The sequence below is a fragment of the Atractosteus spatula genome, chromosome 13, assembly GCF_055471065.1.
Source record: "Atractosteus spatula isolate fAtrSpa1 chromosome 13, fAtrSpa1.hap1, whole genome shotgun sequence".
Taxonomy (NCBI): Eukaryota; Metazoa; Chordata; class Actinopteri; order Semionotiformes; family Lepisosteidae; genus Atractosteus; species Atractosteus spatula.
Genome location: NC_142718.1, coordinates 21,746,577 through 21,767,481, shown reverse-complemented (window position 1 = coordinate 21,767,481; position 20,905 = coordinate 21,746,577). Strand labels below are relative to the sequence as shown.

Here is a 20,905-nt window from a genome sequence, read left to right as displayed (position 1 = left end):
AATACTAATGTATATTGAAATGAATTCTGAAGGATGGCTGCAAATATTTTTTTGTATTTTTGGGAAAATGATTTTAAACATGCATCTATGAGACTCATTGGCATTTTTTTCTAATTTTCCTGTAATCAGACTGTATTATGGAACAAATGTTGAAATTCTTATTTTGCCGAATTGCAGGTTTTATGAAGTTTTCTTAAACATAGTTGGATAAAAACTGGTAGGCCATGGCCGGGTAATTGATGCAATGTCACAGTGAGATGATGAGAGTTCATAACCAATTATTACACATTTCAATGAACTATTTCTGGTTCATTACGACAAATAAAGTTGTTTTTTTTTCCAGCAAACTTTCAGCTTTCTCAAAATATTACATCTTCTGTTTCATAGTAAGATAGTGGATAGTGAAATGTTTTTCTTAACAGCACAATAAATCCTGAATTCACAGTGTATATAATTGAAAATATCCCTGTTGCTTTTGTTGTATGTGCTTATTCATTGGAGCATGGAACTATAAACTCAAGTCCTATTGCTTTTTACTCTTCCTTCAGCCCTGAAGTATAGGATTTATTAAAGTTTGAGAATATCTTCTTGTAGAATGTAGGGCTGCTGTGCTTTCCTCATTCTTTGCAGGCTTCACAAAAAGTAGACAGAACACACCACAGCATTCTTCTAAGTTTGTGAAACTTGCAATTTTTAAATTGCAAAAATTATTCCCTTCAGAGTTGAATGTACATAAAGCAGCTCTGCAATGCTTCACTTTCTTTGTTCCCTGAGCTACTAGAATGTCTTTTTTTTCTTGTTTTATTTTTCTTGAAGCACATTGGCACACCTGGAAAATAGTTCTGATACAGATATACCCAGGAAGACCCAAAGATGCAATTGCTGCATCAAAATGTGCTTCTTTTGGCACGGGGGGAGAGGGGTGCATACTTCAGTAAACAAGATTGTTTTTGTTTTTCATAAATTTTGTTCAACAATAAAAAAAATATTTTTGCCCCTTTAAGTTGTTGAGTATGTTATGTGAATGAAAGGCAAAATAATTTCATTCCTTTAAAAATTCTGGTTATAACAATATTTACAATTGTTTAGGGGAGGCAAATACTTTCTGAAGCATCTTTATCTGATATATTTTAGAATTTGTGTAAATTTAAATGTACTTGAATTCTAGAAGGTATGGTAAATGGCGGCTTTTAATATAACAAAGAAAAATAAGATATGTCATGGCACTTCAAATGCATTTTTTTCCTCACTCATGATTAGGTGAGTATGAAGGTAAGGTAGAATTTCAAAGTAAAAAAAAGATCAGGCTGCTGTGTAACATTCATGTTTTACTATAGTTTTCAAAGTTAAATCTTAATGTATATAGTATTCCTTGTGTTTATTTCCAGAAACATTTTTTACATTATATATTTTCTATTTCTGTAAAGAATTTTGCTGTTGGCAACAGTGCAAATAGTACCTTCTCCAGACCAAGGACACCATCTCAGCAGACATCATAAATCAAAGCACCCTGTGTTATGACACATACATTCAGAGCAATTAAATTCAGGAGCCAGAATCAGCAACTATTCCGTTAAAATAGTATGATGTGCAAGGGCAAGGGCACCAGAGGATGAAAGAAATCCAATCACAAGTCCTATGAGGCAGTAGGTTGTTTAATTAAAAAAGGTAATTGCACGTGCAGATTTGTTGGATTGTAAGTGTCCAGGAAACTGATTTAAACACTCAAACGATAACTTAGACCTGAAAGAATGCTTAGGGGGGGTTTGTGTTATCTAAAATGAAATAATTGGCCTCAAGCAAAAAAAAATCACAGTTAAAAATGCTCTTAATTGTAGTACACCCTACCACAGTATAGATACTTTCCTTATTATTTAACACAATGAATAGCATTTAGCAATGTTCTGTCAAAGCAGACAGGTTCAAAAACTAAGACTGTGTTGAGAAATCGTCTATAGTCTCCATTTCGCACGTAACACTTTCTTCTTATGCTTCTGCACAATTCAGTCACACTGATGACTGCCCATTTGTTCCTAAAAATAGCTGATATGTTTGGTAAAGGAGAAAAAATGTATTTTGAAGTGATACAAGCCAAATGAAATTCCTACCATCATAACTATCAGCATTTTAGAATGATTAATGGATAGTTGATAAGGTGTAGAATGAAAATCCATGTATGTACATCTGTTTTTCCACTTATTTTATGTTGAGGCTGATTTCATTTTTGCATATGGGGATTCCTATCATCACATTTCCTACTAAATGTCTTTGTGAACTTTAAAACGATTTTAGATTGGGACAAAAACCAAAAAAGAGGGACCCTCATGAACTAACATTACTTGATAAAGGATGCTATTCTTTTGATACTGGAGAGGAGTACAGTGCTTTTCTGTGGAAGATTTCCCTGATTTATTCTCTTTTATTCAGATACTGTAGCTCATAAGCTTAGCAACTATTTCACAAAATCTTTTTCATTGCCTTTTGTCATGTGATGGTTTTCCACATCTGTTACTTTTTTTATATCAGCATCAGATGATTTCACAATCCCTTCGTAAGGAAGCTGCTACAGCTCTTGAGCAAACTGACGAGGTAAAATTACTTTCTGGGAGATCAAATTCCTGACAGTTTAGTGGGCCTATAATATGATATAGACACATCACAGAAAAACACTGATCTGTTCAGTAGATATAATAATAATGCAGTTATGTGAATGTTTTCTTTGTGTGCTGTGGCATGTGGTTTCACATTTTTCACAACTGTCCAGCTGAAATTTGTGACACAGAAATGACATTCTCTTACTGTCCAGTCGGTTTTTTTGGCAGCACTTGCCTGGGTGAATATACTTCTGCCAGGTGCAATCAACATGGCTTTTCAGGGTGGCTATATGAAATTAGCTGACCTAAACAAGAATGAGTATGTTTTGAAGGTCTGAACACACTCAACATAGTGATGGCCTTTAACAACCCCATTCTAACTTGGAAAATCTTTGTAGAACCACTAGGCATTCTCTAGTAACACTTTGATTTCCATTCCATGCTATACTGGACATTGTCAAGGCTTGGGGAATATTAAATGTACTGATTTAATTATTAAGAATATTTGTACTGAGATGCAGCTACATTTCTAAACTGTATGTCATGATATTTTTTTTTTCAATGGAGGCTTGAAAAGCCTTATAAAACTGTGAACAGTGTAAATATTCCGGTTCATACTGTGAATTTGCTTTTTTTAATTAACTTATGTTGCCACCATCATGTTTGACAGGTTGAATACTTATTCTATTGAGAATCATCTACTTTTCTTTGAAAATCTAATTTATATACTTCAATCTAATAATCTGCAATCAAAGTCTCAAATCCCATACATTTTCTATTGGATTCAAGTCAGGTTTTTGACTGTGCCACTCAAAGCCATGCTGTACATGCTATAAAGGGGTCTTTAAAATAGGTGGGTCCAGGATAACAGACACAAACAAAACTGTAAATTTCAAATACAGTGTTCTTTCTTTACAGTGCAAGAAAAAAAAGGACAGCAAACTAAACAAACCAGGAAAAATGTTAGCACCCTTTTGAGCTCCTGACTGTCTTCAAGTTTCTAACTATTATACTAAGCAGCTAAGCTGCTTACTGACCTCAGAATAAACAATTCACAAAACTCAGTCTTGTCTGAAACTCTTTACAAAAAAAGCACAGATGTCTTCCACCAAGATACTCTTTCAAAGTTCCACAATTGATGGTCAGGCTGTCGGGTGAGGTTGCACACAGAGGATCTGCTCTGTGGAATAAAAAATAGCAGATATCACTTTCTGACACACTGTAGATAGGCTTCACTTCCTGTTTTTTAAACCGTCACCTGATCACTTGTCTTTTATGTGATTCAAACAAAAACGCATAATTGTTGTCATGTTTCACATTTACAGAGCACTCTTGAACAGAATACATCCATCACCACACATGTTCAAGGCTTAGAAACAGTACCTGCAGTTATTCCCTCATGGATCATTTTTATTAAATTATATCAACTAAGAAGTTTATTTGACCTTAGGAAACTATCAAGCTTAGTACATATAGTGGCACTTCTTTCTTAATAAGAGGAAAGTGTATTTCAAATAAAAATTCTTTATCCCATTTTTGTTTTTACTTGCATTTTTATCTGTTTTTGACCATGAGAAAATTAAAGTCAGGTGGTTTGCACCTAAGGCATTGCAATTTGCTATTAAGTGGAGTACTGGAAATGATTTTTTTGTGTCATGCTCCGTCATAGACATTATATAATTTGCATTCAGGCTTTTTGATCAGTGCAGGTTCAAACATGAAACAGAATCATGAGAAGCTCAGCAGCTCAACATCACGAATTGCAAAGAATATGCAACTTCAAGCATCTGAAGATCATAAGAAAGATTCAAAACAAGGCCACTCACAATCAGTCCATCTTGCTTATTAGGCTGCAGCCTACAAGGAAGAAGTAAATGTTTAATAATAGTACTTTAGATGCTCTAACTCTTACTGCACGTTTCATATGTCTATATTTTGAACTCTATAAATGAAGTGTTTTGAGACCTGGTCATGAACTGGGAACTTCTGAATTTACCCCTTATAGAGAGAAGTAGTTCTAAATACTGTGCTGATGTTCTGTGAAGTTTGGTATTTTATATATTTGCTTTTAGGTTTAAAGCCAAAAAAAACATACGGAAGCAATTAGAAACTGGAGTAGGTATCTGTCCATCCCACAATCTCTAGGATCCAGACTTGTGTGTTAGGGAGGGAAACAGATCATCTCTTTTCATCTTTCGTTTTATTCTTTCTAAATGGTAAAGGTTAAAGAACACCGCTGTCTTGGGTTCACACATGGCTTATGTGTATACATTTATTTAGTTTTTCTGAGAAAGGAAGTAGTTTATGCTGGAAAAGATTGGAGGAGGAGAATTCTGGGAGAAAGATGCAAATTAAGGGCTTAGTAAGTTCTTTGGGTTTCTGATTATTTACTGCAAGTTAAAGATTTTTCTATCTCTGGCCTAATTAAATAAACAAAGTTGTGTTCTTTTCAGAAGCCTTTTCTGAAAATTCATCATCACAGCTTATTCTAAGGAAAACATTATGGCTCTTTATTATTTGATGTTTTTTTTAAAACAAGCTCTTCCCTAGGCTCAAAGGACCAAGCCCCAACACCCCCAAATGATTTACAGATGCCACAAGACCTACACAGAGACAGATAAAGAATTGAGCAATACTAAATTTTAAATAAAAATAGCTTGGTACTTTGCTAATCTTACATGAAAAGTTAATGCACTAGTGCTGAGGTTTTGAGGTTTACCAAGTTTTTTGTGCATGGTTTGTCCATTTATTGCAAACATAGTCAAATTCCTGTTTATTTTTAAGGCATATGAAACTAACCATTAATTGTTCATTTTACTTTTAATCCAGGTAACAAAACTCAAAGTGATGTTTGAGTTTTGTTACCTGGATTAAACAAAATTATGTCTGTGGTACTAATATTTATACAAACCTGTAGTTTAATAACCTTAAAATATCTTAACATGCATTACTAATCAATAATATTTATTAGACACATTTCTTTTCTTGTTATAACATTTTTATTTATAATGAATTACATCTGTGTGTTGGTCCATGACCAACAGACACAGCCCAACACATGCCATAAGGTTAAAAACTGTGCTCTTTATTTACAGTATATTTTTTAACTACCTTTCACAGGAAATCTGGTAATGGAATCTCTGTCAGTGGTGGTTACTAATGTCTTCTCACCCAGTGCCTTCTCTTACAGTGACTTCTCAGGGACAGTTTCACAGTGTCTGCTAGGCATAGCTTCACATTTTTAACGGGTTCTGTCTTACAGCATAAATACAGCTTCACACACGCTGGCTTCAGGCTAGTCACTAGCCCCGCTTCGGCTCTCTCTGTTTTCTGCCGACTTTCCTATCACCCGACTATCTCTCTCTGTACTCGACCTGCACTCTACCGGCCACGCACTGTTTAGCCACGTAACTCTCTCAGCCATACACCTTGCCTCTTATTTCTGATTCAGTGATCTATTCTATTTATTTAGGCTGGCGAAGGGTGCACAGCTGTTCCCTGTTCCAGATGTTGCCAGCAGCTTGGGATGCAATCTTGGGTAGGAAACAAGCTTCAGGGACATACTGCCCATTAAGGACTCTGCTCCTCGTTGCATCACATGTCATCAATAGTAAACCTGCTTCCATATAATCCCAGCAGATTAAATATAAAATTAGGAATCCTAATTGTCACTCATTTTTTAACATGGTTATTGATTTTTCCTGAAACGGAGAGGCCTCACAAAGCCAATGTATACTGAATGTTAACAAGACATTTCTATCTGTATTAACATATTACTATTAACACCTTTATTAAAATGTGAAAATGCAAGAATTTATTAATAGGGCATTCTTTCATTTCTACTGAAGGTGAGAAAAAACCATTAGGCCTATATAATGCATTTGTGGTGTGGCCAAATAGAAACCTCAGGAAAACCTAATAATATCTCATGTCATCTCTGTCAAGGTTAATGTGGCACCTGCTGATTTTCCTGTGTCCTCTTAGAAATCCCTGCAGTGATTTAAATGCTGTAAAAAGCATCACTGATTTTACTGATCAATATACAATGTTCAAAAACTTCTGAACATGAATCCTATAGAACAGGCTATATCAAAAACTAATTTGTTAAATAATGAAATCCCAGTAGTGCCTTGAATATCGCTGTTGTTTTTGCATATCCAGAGATAACAGAATGCCAGCTCTAGGTGTGATGCTTTGAGAACATGTTTTCCATTAGTGACTGAAGGTTAGACAAACCATTCAGTAATGCATCACCACTTTTCACAAAAGGTCAGCAGTTCTGTGTAGAAACACAAGTTTTCTGGCAAGCTGTGGATAATAGGTGAACTCCATTAGCACTGATGTGGCCTGATAGAGTAATGAGCCTGGGCAAGGAGTCAAGAAACTCTGGTTACTGAAATTGCTGGCCAATCACAAAAGGAAAATCTCACAGCATTTTGGCACAGTTTTAGAAATCTGAAGTTTCAATTTTGTCAATGTGATTTAAATGTGAAGTCCGCTGACCAAAAGAGGTGTTAAAGCTATCCTTTCCTAAATGTAAATGAAATTGATTTTATATAAAGAATATATATTACGAGACAAAAAGACAACAAACGAACGTAACTTACATTTGCCGTGTTTTAATGCCTCTCAATATATATAGTATATAATCACCCAGAAAGGTTCTTCAAATGTACTCGTGTTGGTATTTTCTATCTGTAAAAGAGATGCTGCGAACAATGGTAGTCCATTCATTTAAAGAAAATAAAAGTTTCTGTTGACCACATTCTAAAATTGTGTTTCCAAGGAAAAAATGACAGCATATTTTTATGGTTTACCATTCATGAAAATTTCACACATTAAATTTTAATTATTTTCTTTTCCTTAGGTAGATCTAAATATGTTGTATATAAATGTGTCTTTACAGTTTGTGTGGACCACTGTAACTTGTTACCAGCAGTATGTCAATTATTGTCATTTATCTACTCAGTAAATCTTGTCACGTGACAGTCCTTGATCTAACCATTGTCATTATTACGAATACAGTTAGTGTACGAAGAAGAGGGCTGAGGTAATAGCAGTAGTTCACTAATCAGGGAAGCACAACCATATTGTGATGAGAGTAGATGTGACAGATGTGGTACTCAGTAAATCCATACACTTGGATTATTGCATCTGAAACTTTCCAGTTGTGAAGTAAATCCTTTTGTTTTCAGGAGGCCTGTTGAGAGAAATCAGGAGTCTGTTCTATCTTTTTGGATCAGGGCCCCCTAATTCATTATTCCTTTGTTTGCATTCATCAGTTAAACATAAAAAAATGTAGACATTTTCTGGGGAGACTTAACTTTATTGGTAATAAATGGTAATAAAAATGAGAAATAAGTTTAAAAAATATTTCTATTTCAGCTGGACTAAAATAAGGATTTTAACCTTATTCATAGAGAAATGTTTAAGTTTATCGCTTACACTTTTGCTGTTTACTGCTTTCTTTTGTTCTTAGATTAGAGAGTGCAAAATAGGTAAACAATAAATATGCTTGTGTTAAAAGTTTTATATAACATTTTAATATTTTTTACTGTATAACAACATCTGAAATCTCTTGCTTGAACTGCTTTTGCTTCTGTTGACTGAAAAGACATACAGTACCTGAGTGGATAAAAATCTCTCTACCTCTCATTCATTTTGTAGAATCATAATAGTCATATCATGAAAGGATTGTCTGCCAAAGGCATCTTCAAATGAGTATTTTGAAAACCTCTGTGTTTCATATGCCTCTGAGTCAAAAGAGACTGTGTCATTCAACAGTAACAACAGTGAACTCACAAAATTCAAATTTTCTTTTGTTAACTTGTTTTAGAAGTTCAAACGCCAAGAGATTAATCTGAAGAAAATTTTTCTCTGAAAGGCAGATTCTCTGATTAGAGCTATTACTTTAAAGTGTCTTCAAGATGGCATGGTTGTATCCAAAAGATTTTCTGTTGTCATCGAAACCCCTAAAGGGGTAGGTTGCTATGGGATATCACCTTTTATGCACAATGGAATTTCTTCAAAGAACAAGAGTACAAAAATGGAATTTTGAAACCTCTTTTAACCAAGTCTCCTTTCGTGCTATCTGTTTTTTTTCTTCACTGACTTACAACAAAGAAGGTTCTGTAATCTGTTTCTTCTTCATCTTTTTTTGTGTTTGTTTTTGAAACAATAAAAACCTTTGCCCAGGACAACATGTATGACTTAAACCATAAAACAGATTGCATTTACTGGATCTGCTTTATTGTATTAAGAATAACAAACTGCATATTGTGTTGTACAAAACATTTTAAGTATGTCTTATTTAGATCTTTTAAGACATTTGTTTAAAATGTATAGTCCTGGAAGCATGCAGTTTTGTTTGATATTTATTTTATTTGTGGGACCTTTAAAATTTGCTTGACTATATTTGTCGATGACACAGTGTAATCACTTTAAGTCTGTTTCAGTAGATACACGGAAATACTTTGATGTCTAAAGTTTGTTGTCCAGTACTCTAAATGGTGGTAAGTAACACCAAAGCTCCCCTTATTAAAATACACATGATATCTTATTAAAAGGAAGAAAAAACATAATCTAAGATATCTTATAATTCTGTAGTAAAATGTAAACTCATGGTCATCATAACATTTGAAATATTATAAAAAATTATATAAATTTGTAAAAAAAAAAAAGGCCTACCTATAATGGTATTCTTATCTTGTTCTGCAGTGCCAGCTTACTCTATACACCTCGACATGACAGTCAAGGACGTGTGCATCACTAATTACAAAACCAACCCCATTAGTGATCTATAAATAGAAAAAAAAACCTGACTGTTCCTTTCCGAAAGTCATATCAAATACCGTCGTATTGATTTTATCATGCCTTTTAACAAATTAAATGACAAAATGTTACTTATAATTGTGGAAAAACATTCATCCAAACCCTGGATGCTGCCGTGCTGGAAAAAAAACAAAATACTGTAAAACTTCTGCAGTAAGCTTTTTTGACCGACTAACAAAACAATAAATGACTTGATTGTTTCCAGACAATGTCTGAACATTTAATTAAAAACACAGTTTATTTTAATAACTGCTTTGCACAGTTGTGGGTGTTTTTTTAAGCCATTCAGTAGGTTTTTCCACACCTACTTTTTTATACACAGCATCTGCACAGTTCCATTTCAAATAGTCTTGTTTGAAACATTTACCTGTTGTTTTTTTCTTCTTTTGCAATTTAGACTCAAGACCTGACAGTGGTATTTTCTCTCCGTTTTAGACATAATGAGGTTTTGCAAACAATTGGCACATCTAGCTCTAAGGTTTTAGTAGTTAATTGATCTAAGGATCTCAACCATTCATTGTGTAACCCTGACCTGACTTAGCTGTTACTTTATTCATCAGTAACAGTCAGATCCTAAAGTGGACAAAACAAGTAGCTGAGAGCATGTTTTTGAGTAATGACTCTTAATCATATGTAGCTGAAAGCATCTTTTTGAATAATGAGTGTTACTAGCACAATGATTTCAGTAAAATTTGAAAAACTAAGTCATTACCATGAAAAACATAAAAGTAAATGCAGTATAGGATTCTCTATGAAATTGAAAGTATAATTAATTGTAGTTTTGTTTTTCCATTGAGTAATTTCCAGATAGGAATTATTATTAATAAAATCCAGATGTGAAAAACCCAACCAATTAAGAGTATGAATAGGTCATACAGCTGCAACAGAGAAAAGCATCTCTTAATACAGTCATAAAACAATATTATAATAATCTTTTTATTAAGAGACAGTTATACACAGATACAGTAAATTAAACACAATTAAAAGATAGAGTATAAAAGTGAGTTTTCAGATGGTATACTGTATGAAAGTGCTGACTTTTGCAAGACATGTTGTGAGCTTAGAGATCATTCCGCAGTCTTGGAGCAGTAGAACAGGGAGCATGATCTCCCAGAGTTTCAAGCCTCGTTCTGGGATCTGAAAAATTCCAGATTCCAAAGAGCAAATGTTGTGTAGGTGTATAGGGAATTAAAAGTTCATTAATGTAGTCAGGGGCTGAAGAAGTGAGCAGTAGTAGTAGATCCACAGGGAACCAGTGAAGCAAAGCTAAAACAGATGAAATATGCATTTTACATTTAGCAAAGATTTCAGCTCCTGAGTTCTGTACATTCTGGAAAGTAAGAGCATGTTTGTAAACACCAGAAAGCATGTCATTGCAATAATGAAGCTCAGAGTTAGATGGATATAGCAATTGTGGCAATTTCTACACAGTAACACAACATTTCCTTAGTTAGGGTCAAAACCACAGTATACAGAGGCATAGGATTGTAAATGTAATCCGTCAACTGTGAAGATATTAGAGGAACACAAGCTGTATGAATAAATAAGAACCCATCATGGAAGGAGAACTAGCATGCAACGTAAATGTTACTGAGACGTTGTGTCCTTTGTCATAAACAAATACTCCAAACTTAACCATCTACATGTATGTGGTCTTACAGCTAAGATGCTGGTATGAAACGTAATATGGTAGAGAAGCTGCGGTAGGCATGTGATTGTTGACTGGAATCAATGATAGTTGTTTGTTTTTTACAGATGAATGTTGATATAACAGGTCTGAACACGGGTGTTGAGGTGTGAAAAGGTGTAAAAGACAGTGTAAATGACTATGACCTAAGAATTAGGTTATTGTTATAAAGTCACTAAAATTATGAATGGCAATGCAAGTACCTTTTGGACAGCCATCACCTTGGATGGACTCGAGGACACTAGAGAACACTAAAACCTTTCTCTCAGAATTTAATTAGTGTCGGTGTCAGCTCCATTTTCTAATGGTCATGTATCTTCTGCTGAACCTCTTTCTGCTTGTGTTTCTTATATGCTTATTCTGTTATTTGCTGTTCTTGTAACTATTTTACAACTACTGTAAAGTTCTTTAAAATGCTACTTTTGAAGGTGCTATATCAAATAGTTTATTATTATGAGAAGTTTGGCTTGTCAATATGTTTCCCACACCTAAACCTCCAGGATAAGATAGGGACACAACTGGGACAATGCGCCTGCTTACCGGCTGATCTGGGTCTGCTTTAACGCAGTGACACAATATCAGTGTGTCAAAATTGTGAGAAATATGCAATTTCATTTCCAGGTATTATGATCGCACGTGATATTATGAGATGACATGAAATATACTGTATGTTATAGATGATAGTATTTAATCTTGGTGTATTCAGTGATCTGTTTTATGGTTTTTGTGTATTTCTCTTTAAAACTTCTGTGCTATGTATCTAATCGAGGCAGGCTAACTGTGTTAGTACAATGTACTTTTGGTCTATGCAATATTGTGTTTCTGAATTTTACCAATGATGTGGTAAAGCTAAAAATATCTGTAATTATAAGCTGTATAGCTAATCATGCATAATGTAGTTGAATCGGGAAATGTACAAGTCCATCTGTATTTCATTTCTGTGTTGAATATATGCACAAAAACCCTAATCTAGTGCTGTACAGTAGCAGACTGGAATTTTGCAGAAGGTGGGACTTATTTTCCCATAGGAAACCTCTTATCGCTGTGATAACCTTTATTTCTCCAGACCCCAGGAGCAACAGTGAAAGCCAGATTGTCAGGAAGGGCAGGGATGGGAACCTCTTTGTTGTGGGTCTGCCGTGGCGTCAGCCATGACGAGAGAGATACTCTTTACACTCCACCATGCTGAGTGGCAAGGATGTCCTTCGCACACGTTGGAGTTGAAGCTGGCACCAGGGCCCAAGCACTTTCCTTTCTAAGTAATAACAGGAAGTGCTTGTTTTTTGGGAGAGAAACAGGAGGTACCTGAATGTCCAATGAAATTTAAAAAGGATGTGAAAACACTTGTTGAAATAAGGTCTGGGTTTTGATCCCCTGAATTTTCAAACCTTCAGTTCTTCAGTCTGGCTCTTAAGGTTACTGATTCTTACATACCTTTCTTATCCAAAATCACAGTTCTCTGTAGTTCTTCCAAGGAGTTGTAATACAAAGGAAATGACCAGCAGCTTTTGAAAATCGGAGAATTACCCTGATGTTTTTTTTTTCTAGGCAGACTCATCTGGAAATCTCTTTCATGGTTGTATCAGCACATTATTTAATTTCTTTTTGTACTTTTTTATTGATAAAATTATTTGGGCTGTTCTTCAGTGATATCCTCTTTTTTCTGTTTTTGGATAAGATATTGCAGTAGATCAAACTTATGTGCTGGAAAAAAAACTCAGCTATCCTTAATATTTTAACAGTTCAATCAGTAGGTTCTCATTGCAGTTTTTTTGTCAGAAACAAAACAAATTGAATAAATATCTTAATCATCCTCTTCGAAACCTTGTTTTTGCTTTTCTAATACGTTCAGTGACACTGAAACACTGAAAATGATTGAAAAATTCATTTGCTATCCGACATGGAACTATGGGTTTTGTTAACAAAATAATTCCACTAATATGCTCCAGTCACCTTTGTAGAACCTTGTGTCCTGTGACCAGACCTGTATCATGTATGCATTTAAAGTAGTTAATGTAAGACCTATTTCCAAATACAGTGTTTTTTAGTCCTTTAAGGGCTTTAAGGGCTGTAAATTGTTTCAAAAATATTTGAGGAAATCTTTCAAAAATATTTAATACAGTAGTGTTGAAAAATATTTTGGTTTTCTAGAGAGGTTCGAAGCCAAATAACTCTTTTTTATCATTAAAAGCATTAACATTTGAAAACTTGTGTATTTGATCCAGTTCTTGTGAACAAGGCCCGCGTCTGTGTGATAGTTGGAACAGTGGTTCTGATGTGTGTGTTGTTTGCAGGAGTTGAAGAGAAGAAGCAGATATCGAAGAAGGAGAAGATGAAACAGCGTCGAGAGAGGTGGCTGGGCAGTGAGTAACTCTTCCGTTGTCATTGAGATACATTGTGACGAGCCAGTTGCTAGGAAGAACAAGAAGATGCTATATCGCGTGATAAAGCAAATCTCATTTATATATTTGAAATGCATTGGTTTCAATTTTTATATCTCTATAACAAGGATAGTGTGCCTTAATAATTAATAACGTAAAAAACATTACGAAGAAGAGGAGGAATTTTATTTTTGCTTGTTTGATTAATAGATATTGTCCACCTAAGGATTCATATTAAATATTGTATATTTACTTGTCTAAAAGATTTACATTTGGTTCAATTTATACAGCTGAGTATCTAACTGGAACAATTCAGGTGAAATATCATTACATAACTAATTGTACAACAGACATACATTTCCTCTATTTTAAGTCCTACATACACATCCTCTCAGTTTTCACCTATGCTTATAGTTGGAATGTACTGTCTCAGTGTCACGCGTTAATTTCAGGATAAGAGCCTTTAAACTTCTCATTATCAGTTTTTTTATAAACGTTTTCCTTTTTTTGGTGTTTTTGTTTACACTTTCCACTAATTATATCATGGTTGTAGTAAAAACTCAAAATTGTGTGACATTAAGACCTTGTTTGCTTTTAAGATTCTCTTCAGTTATTTTTTATTGACTTGGCTCCACATCAACAAAATGTTCTTTAGCTTTTCACATTAAGTTGATGTACATATATAGCCTTGAAGAGGGCAGTGTAGTTAAATGGGTAAGCCTTTGGACTCATAACAGGTTGTAGGTTCAAGTACTCCCTGTAGACTCTGCTGTAGCTACCTCTGTATGAGCTACTTTATCTCAGTTCCTTCAGTCCACCCTGCTGTATAAGTGGAAACCAGCATTACTGGGAGGCAGTGAACCTGCCTCCCATTTGAGGGGGGTCCCTCTCCTGTCCATTTAATCTATGGCCTAATGGGACACTGTGGCTCTGTTATTAACTTAACCTTTACCATTATCTACAGAATTTACACGTGACAGAAATTAATTGTAGGTGTTTTAAGTGAGTTTGATTATTGTTTAGTTTCCTGCGGGTCTTTTTAATATTTACTTGAGTAAACAAGCTTTTGTTTATTGATTTCATTTCATGTGTTTGTGAAAACCTGTAAGCGTGATGCGAAACCCAGAAAACTCCTGTTTCTCTGAAGTTCAAAGTAAACTAGAGAAGCGGAGCCACAAAGGTGTAGGAGTCTTTTGATGATCCTCACAGCTGACAATCCCACCTGCTGTTTTTCCTCATGAGGCCTTAATTAACACTTTGTCTTGAAATACACAAATCATCAGCTATGCCAGAGGATGCCAGAATTTGAAATACACTACAATGATGTAAAACCATACAAAAACATAACAAAACTCTCTTCTTTATACTGTATTTATTAAACACATTAACTCAATCTGGTTCCTGGCTTACACATGTACTTTGAGAAAGGCTGGGCAAAATTATGTTCAATGGACAACAGCAGTGCTGGAGATATTGAGATGGACTGAAGAATGTTATGGAACTGTCTCCAGTATTTTCATTTGCTGCGCCTACATTTTGTCTGAAACATTTCACAGTGATCACTGTTTTTTTATTTGGTGATTGCATCATGTGGTTTCTCCAGTCTATTCTGTTTTTATAAAAATGCTAATTTGCTTACTCTCAGGGGCTTCTGCATGCTCATTTTAGGACTGCAAAACCTGGTTGTATCGAATCCTAAATACAATAAGCCAGCATTGGCTGTATTTTGTGTAATTAAAACCTACAACTTTCCAACCAGCACCACTCATCTAATTCTGATCTTGGGTAACCAGATCTCCTCGTTAAATCAATTTCTCGTAACTGAAAGTGCATCCTGTATGGGTATAATTGGAAACTAATGGTGTTTTATTTTTTTATGAGACACTGCAAAATCAACGGCAGATCAGACATCAGTTCCTTCATTTGTACCATTCTCGATTTCATACATTAGTTAAAAAGACATTATTGCTTTTTAGTGACAGCTTGACTCAATGCCTGGAAAAGTGCCATTTATATTAGTGGTGTAGTGCTGCCCTAATGGTTAATAAAAAGGTTTGAGGTAATTGTGGATCCTTTGGAAATACTGAATTTATTTACAATTCACTTTAAAATAATGTTGCGCTTAGAACGATTTTAGTTGCCCACCATTGCTTTCTACTTTTCTGGTTCTTTGTTCCAGTTTTCTTGATTTGCATTGCTTGTTTTTTGCTGCAAAGTGTAAAGCAAATATGGAAGCCTGTTTCCACCAGGGAGTAAAAAAAAACGCGCTATGATATCTCGCAATTGCGACTTTGTATCTCAGAATTGCGAGTTAAAAACTCAGAATTGTGACTTGAAAACTCAGAATTGCGACTTCATATCTCAGAATTCCAACTTATAAAGTCCTACAGGTACACCTGGATGATAAGCTGGAGTGGTCTGGTAACACTGACGCCCTGTACAAGAAAGGTCAGAGCCGACTCTATTTTCTTAGGAGGCTCAGGTCCTTTGGTATGTGTGGAACACTGCTACACATTTTTTATGAATCAGTGGTGGCAACGGCCATCTTCTACTCTGTTGTGTGCTGGGACAAGAGATGCAAATAGGCTCAATAAACTTATCAAGAAGGCTGGCTCTGTGGGGGCTGAGCCTTGACCCCCTGGAGGTGGTGGCTGAGAGGAGAATGCTGACCAAGCTCACAGCCATCATGAACAACACCTATCATCTGCTTCATGGGATTGTTAGTGGGCAGCGGAGCACTTTTAGCAACAGACTGCTCAAGCTACGGTGTTCAAGGGAACGTTTCCACAGGTCTTTCCTCCCGGCGGCTGTCAGGGTGTATAACGCTGCCCTAGGCTAGGACTGTTAGCCTTTCATTTGCTCGTCTATGGACAGCATGTTGCTCCATTATACTTTTTGGACAATCAATCTGTATAAACCTATGCACATTTTGCACATATTTTATTGTTTTTACAGTGACTATGATCATCATATTTTGCACACACCTATGTATTTCTTTTTATTTATTTATTTTGTATAACTTTTCATCTATTCTGATGTCTGTTTTTGCTTGTCTTGGGCTGGACTGCTGTAACACATCAATTTCCCTACGGGATCAATAAAGTCTTATCTATCTATCTCTATCTTAAAAACTCAGAATTGTGACTTGAAAACTCAGAATTGTGACTTAAAAACTCAGAATTGCGACTTAAAAACTCAGAATTGCGACTTAAAAACTCAGAATTGCGACTTAAAAAATCAAAATTCCGACTTAAAAACTCAGAATTGCAACTTCATATCTCAGAATTCCGACTTAAAAACTCAGAATTGCAATTTCATATCCCAGCTTTCGAAATCTTTGGGATGCAAAGCATTATACAGTATAACTGCAAATGATCAAGATGTATTATTATCCTTCATAATGCAAAGGTATTTTTCTGCTAGATTTTAGGTACTTGGGTTAAGATCTTATCTACAATTTATCTTTTTTATGTTTTAGACAATCCAGAGCTGCCTTTCTGTGAAATCTTTCGCTGTTCTGTTCAGCGAATAGCAGCTGTTGTCCACATAAGCGGCAATAAAATACCTCCTTCCATCAACATTATTGACTCCTTTGAAATAATCGTACTGCCTGTGCACACAATTCAGAGCATTATTGAATGTTCTGAATTTCCATAAAACATTATTGACTCCTTCAGAATATTCTTACTTCCCGTGCACACAATTTGGAGCATTATTGAATGTTATGAATAGCTACTGATACATAGCTCCACATCTAGATATCCACCCTGTGGCATCTGCCTATTTCCAGTTTTCTGTGGTCACTCTGTTTTTAGTAATGCTAGACATAAATATTTTTTAAGTCTGGAATTATTTAATTAAATCTTAATAGCCAACTACAGATCTGATGTTCTATTTTTGTCATGGGGATTTTAGTTCACAAGTAAGTGAAATCGTATTCTTTGTTAACATTGAAAAAAATTAACTCATTTCAGAAGACAGCCAAAAACACTGGGTACATCCTAGACTGTGGTTTTGTGGGATATGTATAGGATCTCAGAGTTGAGAGAAAAAACATGTGGGTTTGCTTTTGGTGTTGCCTTTAGGATTAGAATTAATGTACATTTTATTGCGTTGAAATCTAAGTACATCAAACAGATCCCAGAGTTGTTGAATTTCTTATGGATTTGCTTGTTTCCTAATAGGGGTTGCTGTAGAATGCCTTTAGGGAAGAAAAACATGGAACGTGTTTATTTGTATAATTGCTCCAGATGCCAGAATCAGGGCTTGGGAAAAATTATCCTCTATTTCTGCTCTTTATTCTCCATAGTATTTTTGATATTTTGACGGTAGATTAGCATAGCAATACGAGTAGCATAGATCACATACAGTGGTGTGAAAAAGTGTTTGCCCCCTTCCTGATTTCTTTTTTTTTGCATGTTTGTCACACTGAAATGTTTCAGATCATCAAACAAATTGAAATATTAGACAAAGATAACACAAGTAAACATAAAATGCAGTTTTTAAATGAAGGTTTTTATTATTAAGGGAAAAAAAAATCCAAAAAGCCCCCTAAACCTAATAACTGGTTGGGCCACCCTTAGCAGCAACAACTGCAATCAAGTGTTTGCGATAACTGGCAATGAGTCTTTTACAGAGCTGTGGAGGAATTTTGGCCCACTCATCTTTGCAGAATTGTTGTAATTCAGCCACATTGGAGGGTTTTCGAGCCTTAACCGCTTTTTTAAGGTTATGCCACAACATCTCAATCGGATTCAGGTCAGGACTTTGACTAGGCCACTCCAAAGTCTTCATTTTGTTTTTCTTAAGCCATTCAGAGGTGGACTTGCTGGTGTGTTTTGGATCATTGTCCTGCTGCAGAACCCAAGTGCGCTTCAGCTTGAGGTCACGAACAGATGGCCGGACATTCTCCTTCAGGATTTTTTGGTAGACAGCAGAATTCATGGTTCCATTTACCACAGCAAGTCTTCCAGGTCCTGAAGCAGCAAAACAGCCCCAGACCATCACACTACCACCACCATATTTTACTGCTGGTATGATGTTCCTTTTCTGAAATGCTGTGTTACTTTTACGCCAGATGTAATGGGACACACACCTTCCAAAAAGTTCAACTTTTGTCTCGTCAGTCCACAGAGTATTTTCCCAAAAGTCTTGGGGATCATCAAGATGTTTTCTGGCAAAACTGAGACGAGCCTTTATGTTCTTTTTGCTCAGCAGTGGTTTTCGTCTTGGAACTCTGCCATGCAGGCCATTTTTGCCCAGTCTCTTTCTTATGGTGGAGTCATGAACACTGACCTTAACTGAGGCAAGTGAAGCCTGCAGTTCTTTGGATGTTGTTGTGGGGTTTTTTGTGACCTCTTGGATGAGTCGTCGCTGCGCTCTTGGGGTAATTTTGGTCGGCCGGCCACTCCTGGGAAGGTTCACCACTGTTCCATGTTTTCGCCATTTGTGGATAATGGCTCTCACTGTGGTTCGCTGGAGTCCCAAAGCTTTAGAAATGGCTTTATAACCTTTTCCAGACTGATAAATCTCAATTTCTCTGTTTCTCATTTGTTCCTGAATTTCTTTGGATCGCAGCATGATGTCTAGCTTTTGAGGATCTTTTGGTCTACTTCACTTTGTCAGGCAGGTCCTATTTAAGTGATTTCTTGATTGAGAACAGGTGTGGCAGTAATCAGGCCTGGGTGTGGCTAGAGAAATTGAACTCAGCTTTCCAAAGATGTGATAAACCACAGTTGATTTATGTTTTAACAGGGGGGGCAATCACTTTTTCACACAGGGCCATGTAGGTTTGGATTTTTTTTTTCCCTTAATAATAAAAACCTTCATTTAAAAACTGCATTTTGTGTTTACTTGTGTTATCTTTGTCTAATATTTCAATTTGTTTGATGATCTGAAACATTTCAGTGTGAAAAACATGCAAAAAAATAAGAAATCAGGAAGGGGGCAAACACTTTTTCACACCACTGTACATGGATTCATACATCATTGATTCTTTTGATACTATAATCAACAATAAAATGTTAAATAATATAAACACATATTGGGAAGCAAAATGGATCTAGATTTTGTTGCTGCATGAACTAAACAGAAATCAGTATAACTCTTTCTATTCTTGAGTTTTTTAACAATGTCTTCTGTTTATTTAGAGGATAACATGATGAACAGGAAAGATTTTCTGCTTGACAGTGCATCACTTGATGTTTCCTGACAGGCTCCAATCTGAATGCAACTGGATTTCTGTATGTTTTGTCATTGATCCATTAATGAGCTGTAAACCAAAATGCTTTCTCAAAATTTGAAAATAAATCATTTCATTACTGACATGGGACCTTGGACAAAATCTTACGCTGTGGTGCCAACGTTGAGTACATTAATTTAATCAACCTTCAGCTTTTTTCAAGTCCAAACTAATGTCTGAGTAAGGATTTAAATCAGAGCTATAAAATTTCATGTAACAGAATTCTCACCTGTTAAGGCGCTTTTTTTGTATCAGAACTGCTGACATCTGGCCTGAATATTTCCCTTCTCCTTTGATCTTAGATTTTTAAGGCCTTCATGCAGGAGGCTACTATGAGCCCTTAATATGGTTGTAATAAACAGTGCTGTCAACAGAAATTAATTTAATGACCAAGTCAAAATATACAGAAAGTAATTGATATTGTACTTTGAAGAATGTAACCTGACCACAAACTGTTTCCTCAAAAGACATATTATGGGGGTTGGAGCTGCCTTCTTATGGATATCTTGCATACTTCAGTCCTGTTTTCATAGAAAAATAAAATGATCAGACATCTTAAATTACCCTATGTATAATAGTTCCTGAAAATAATTAAACAGTTTTAAAATGTCTGGATTTTTATACAAGCTGAAAACAGTAAGATATAACTGCAGTAATGTTTAAAATGCACATTAAGGGTTTCAGGGGGCTTGTATTTTAACTAACATTTTTTCCTTCTTTGCTGTGCCTCATTCCCACTTACTGATTTTTTTTTCCCTCAGATGTGCATTTCATAATGAATGAGTAAAGCCCTCTTCAGCTACAAGTTCTTAGGTCTGCACACTTTTTTTTTTCTTGAGTTTCATCTAATTACTTTTTTTGGTGTGGGTGGTTTACTGCCTGTAGTGGAGCTACCTAGTCGATGACATCACTGCATGCTTTTCCTCAAGACGTTTTGTTTGTAATTCTGTGGCACTTTCCCTAGGAATACTGTTTCTGCATTTAGGTTGCCAAGAAGGATCATCATACAGTAGCACCGGTACTGAACACAAAGTAAATGCTTATTCTTACCATCATATATGGTATGAAAATTTGCTTTTCTATATAGGTGTAAAACTCATCAAACTGGTATTCAGCATTATCACTGTTCCAGATGTAATTTTTCAGCATGGCATGTACTGGACTTTCATTG

At 35.5% G+C, this 20,905-nt stretch overlaps 1 protein-coding gene across 2 annotated transcripts in view; it reads left to right on the top strand.

Moving 5' to 3' along the window:
* slx9 (SLX9 ribosome biogenesis factor) overlaps positions 1-20,905 on the top strand; it is a 100,128-nt gene that overhangs the window by 64,913 nt on the left and 14,310 nt on the right. The window contains exons 3-4 of one of the 2 annotated variants that reach the window (XM_088931147.1): positions 6,067-6,132; positions 13,407-13,475. In XM_088931147.1, the coding sequence (XP_088787273.1) occupies positions 6,067-6,132; positions 13,407-13,475 (135 nt within the window). The remainder of the gene's footprint in view (positions 1-6,066; positions 6,133-13,406; positions 13,476-20,905) is intronic. The other variant, XM_088931148.1, reaches the window with a different exon arrangement.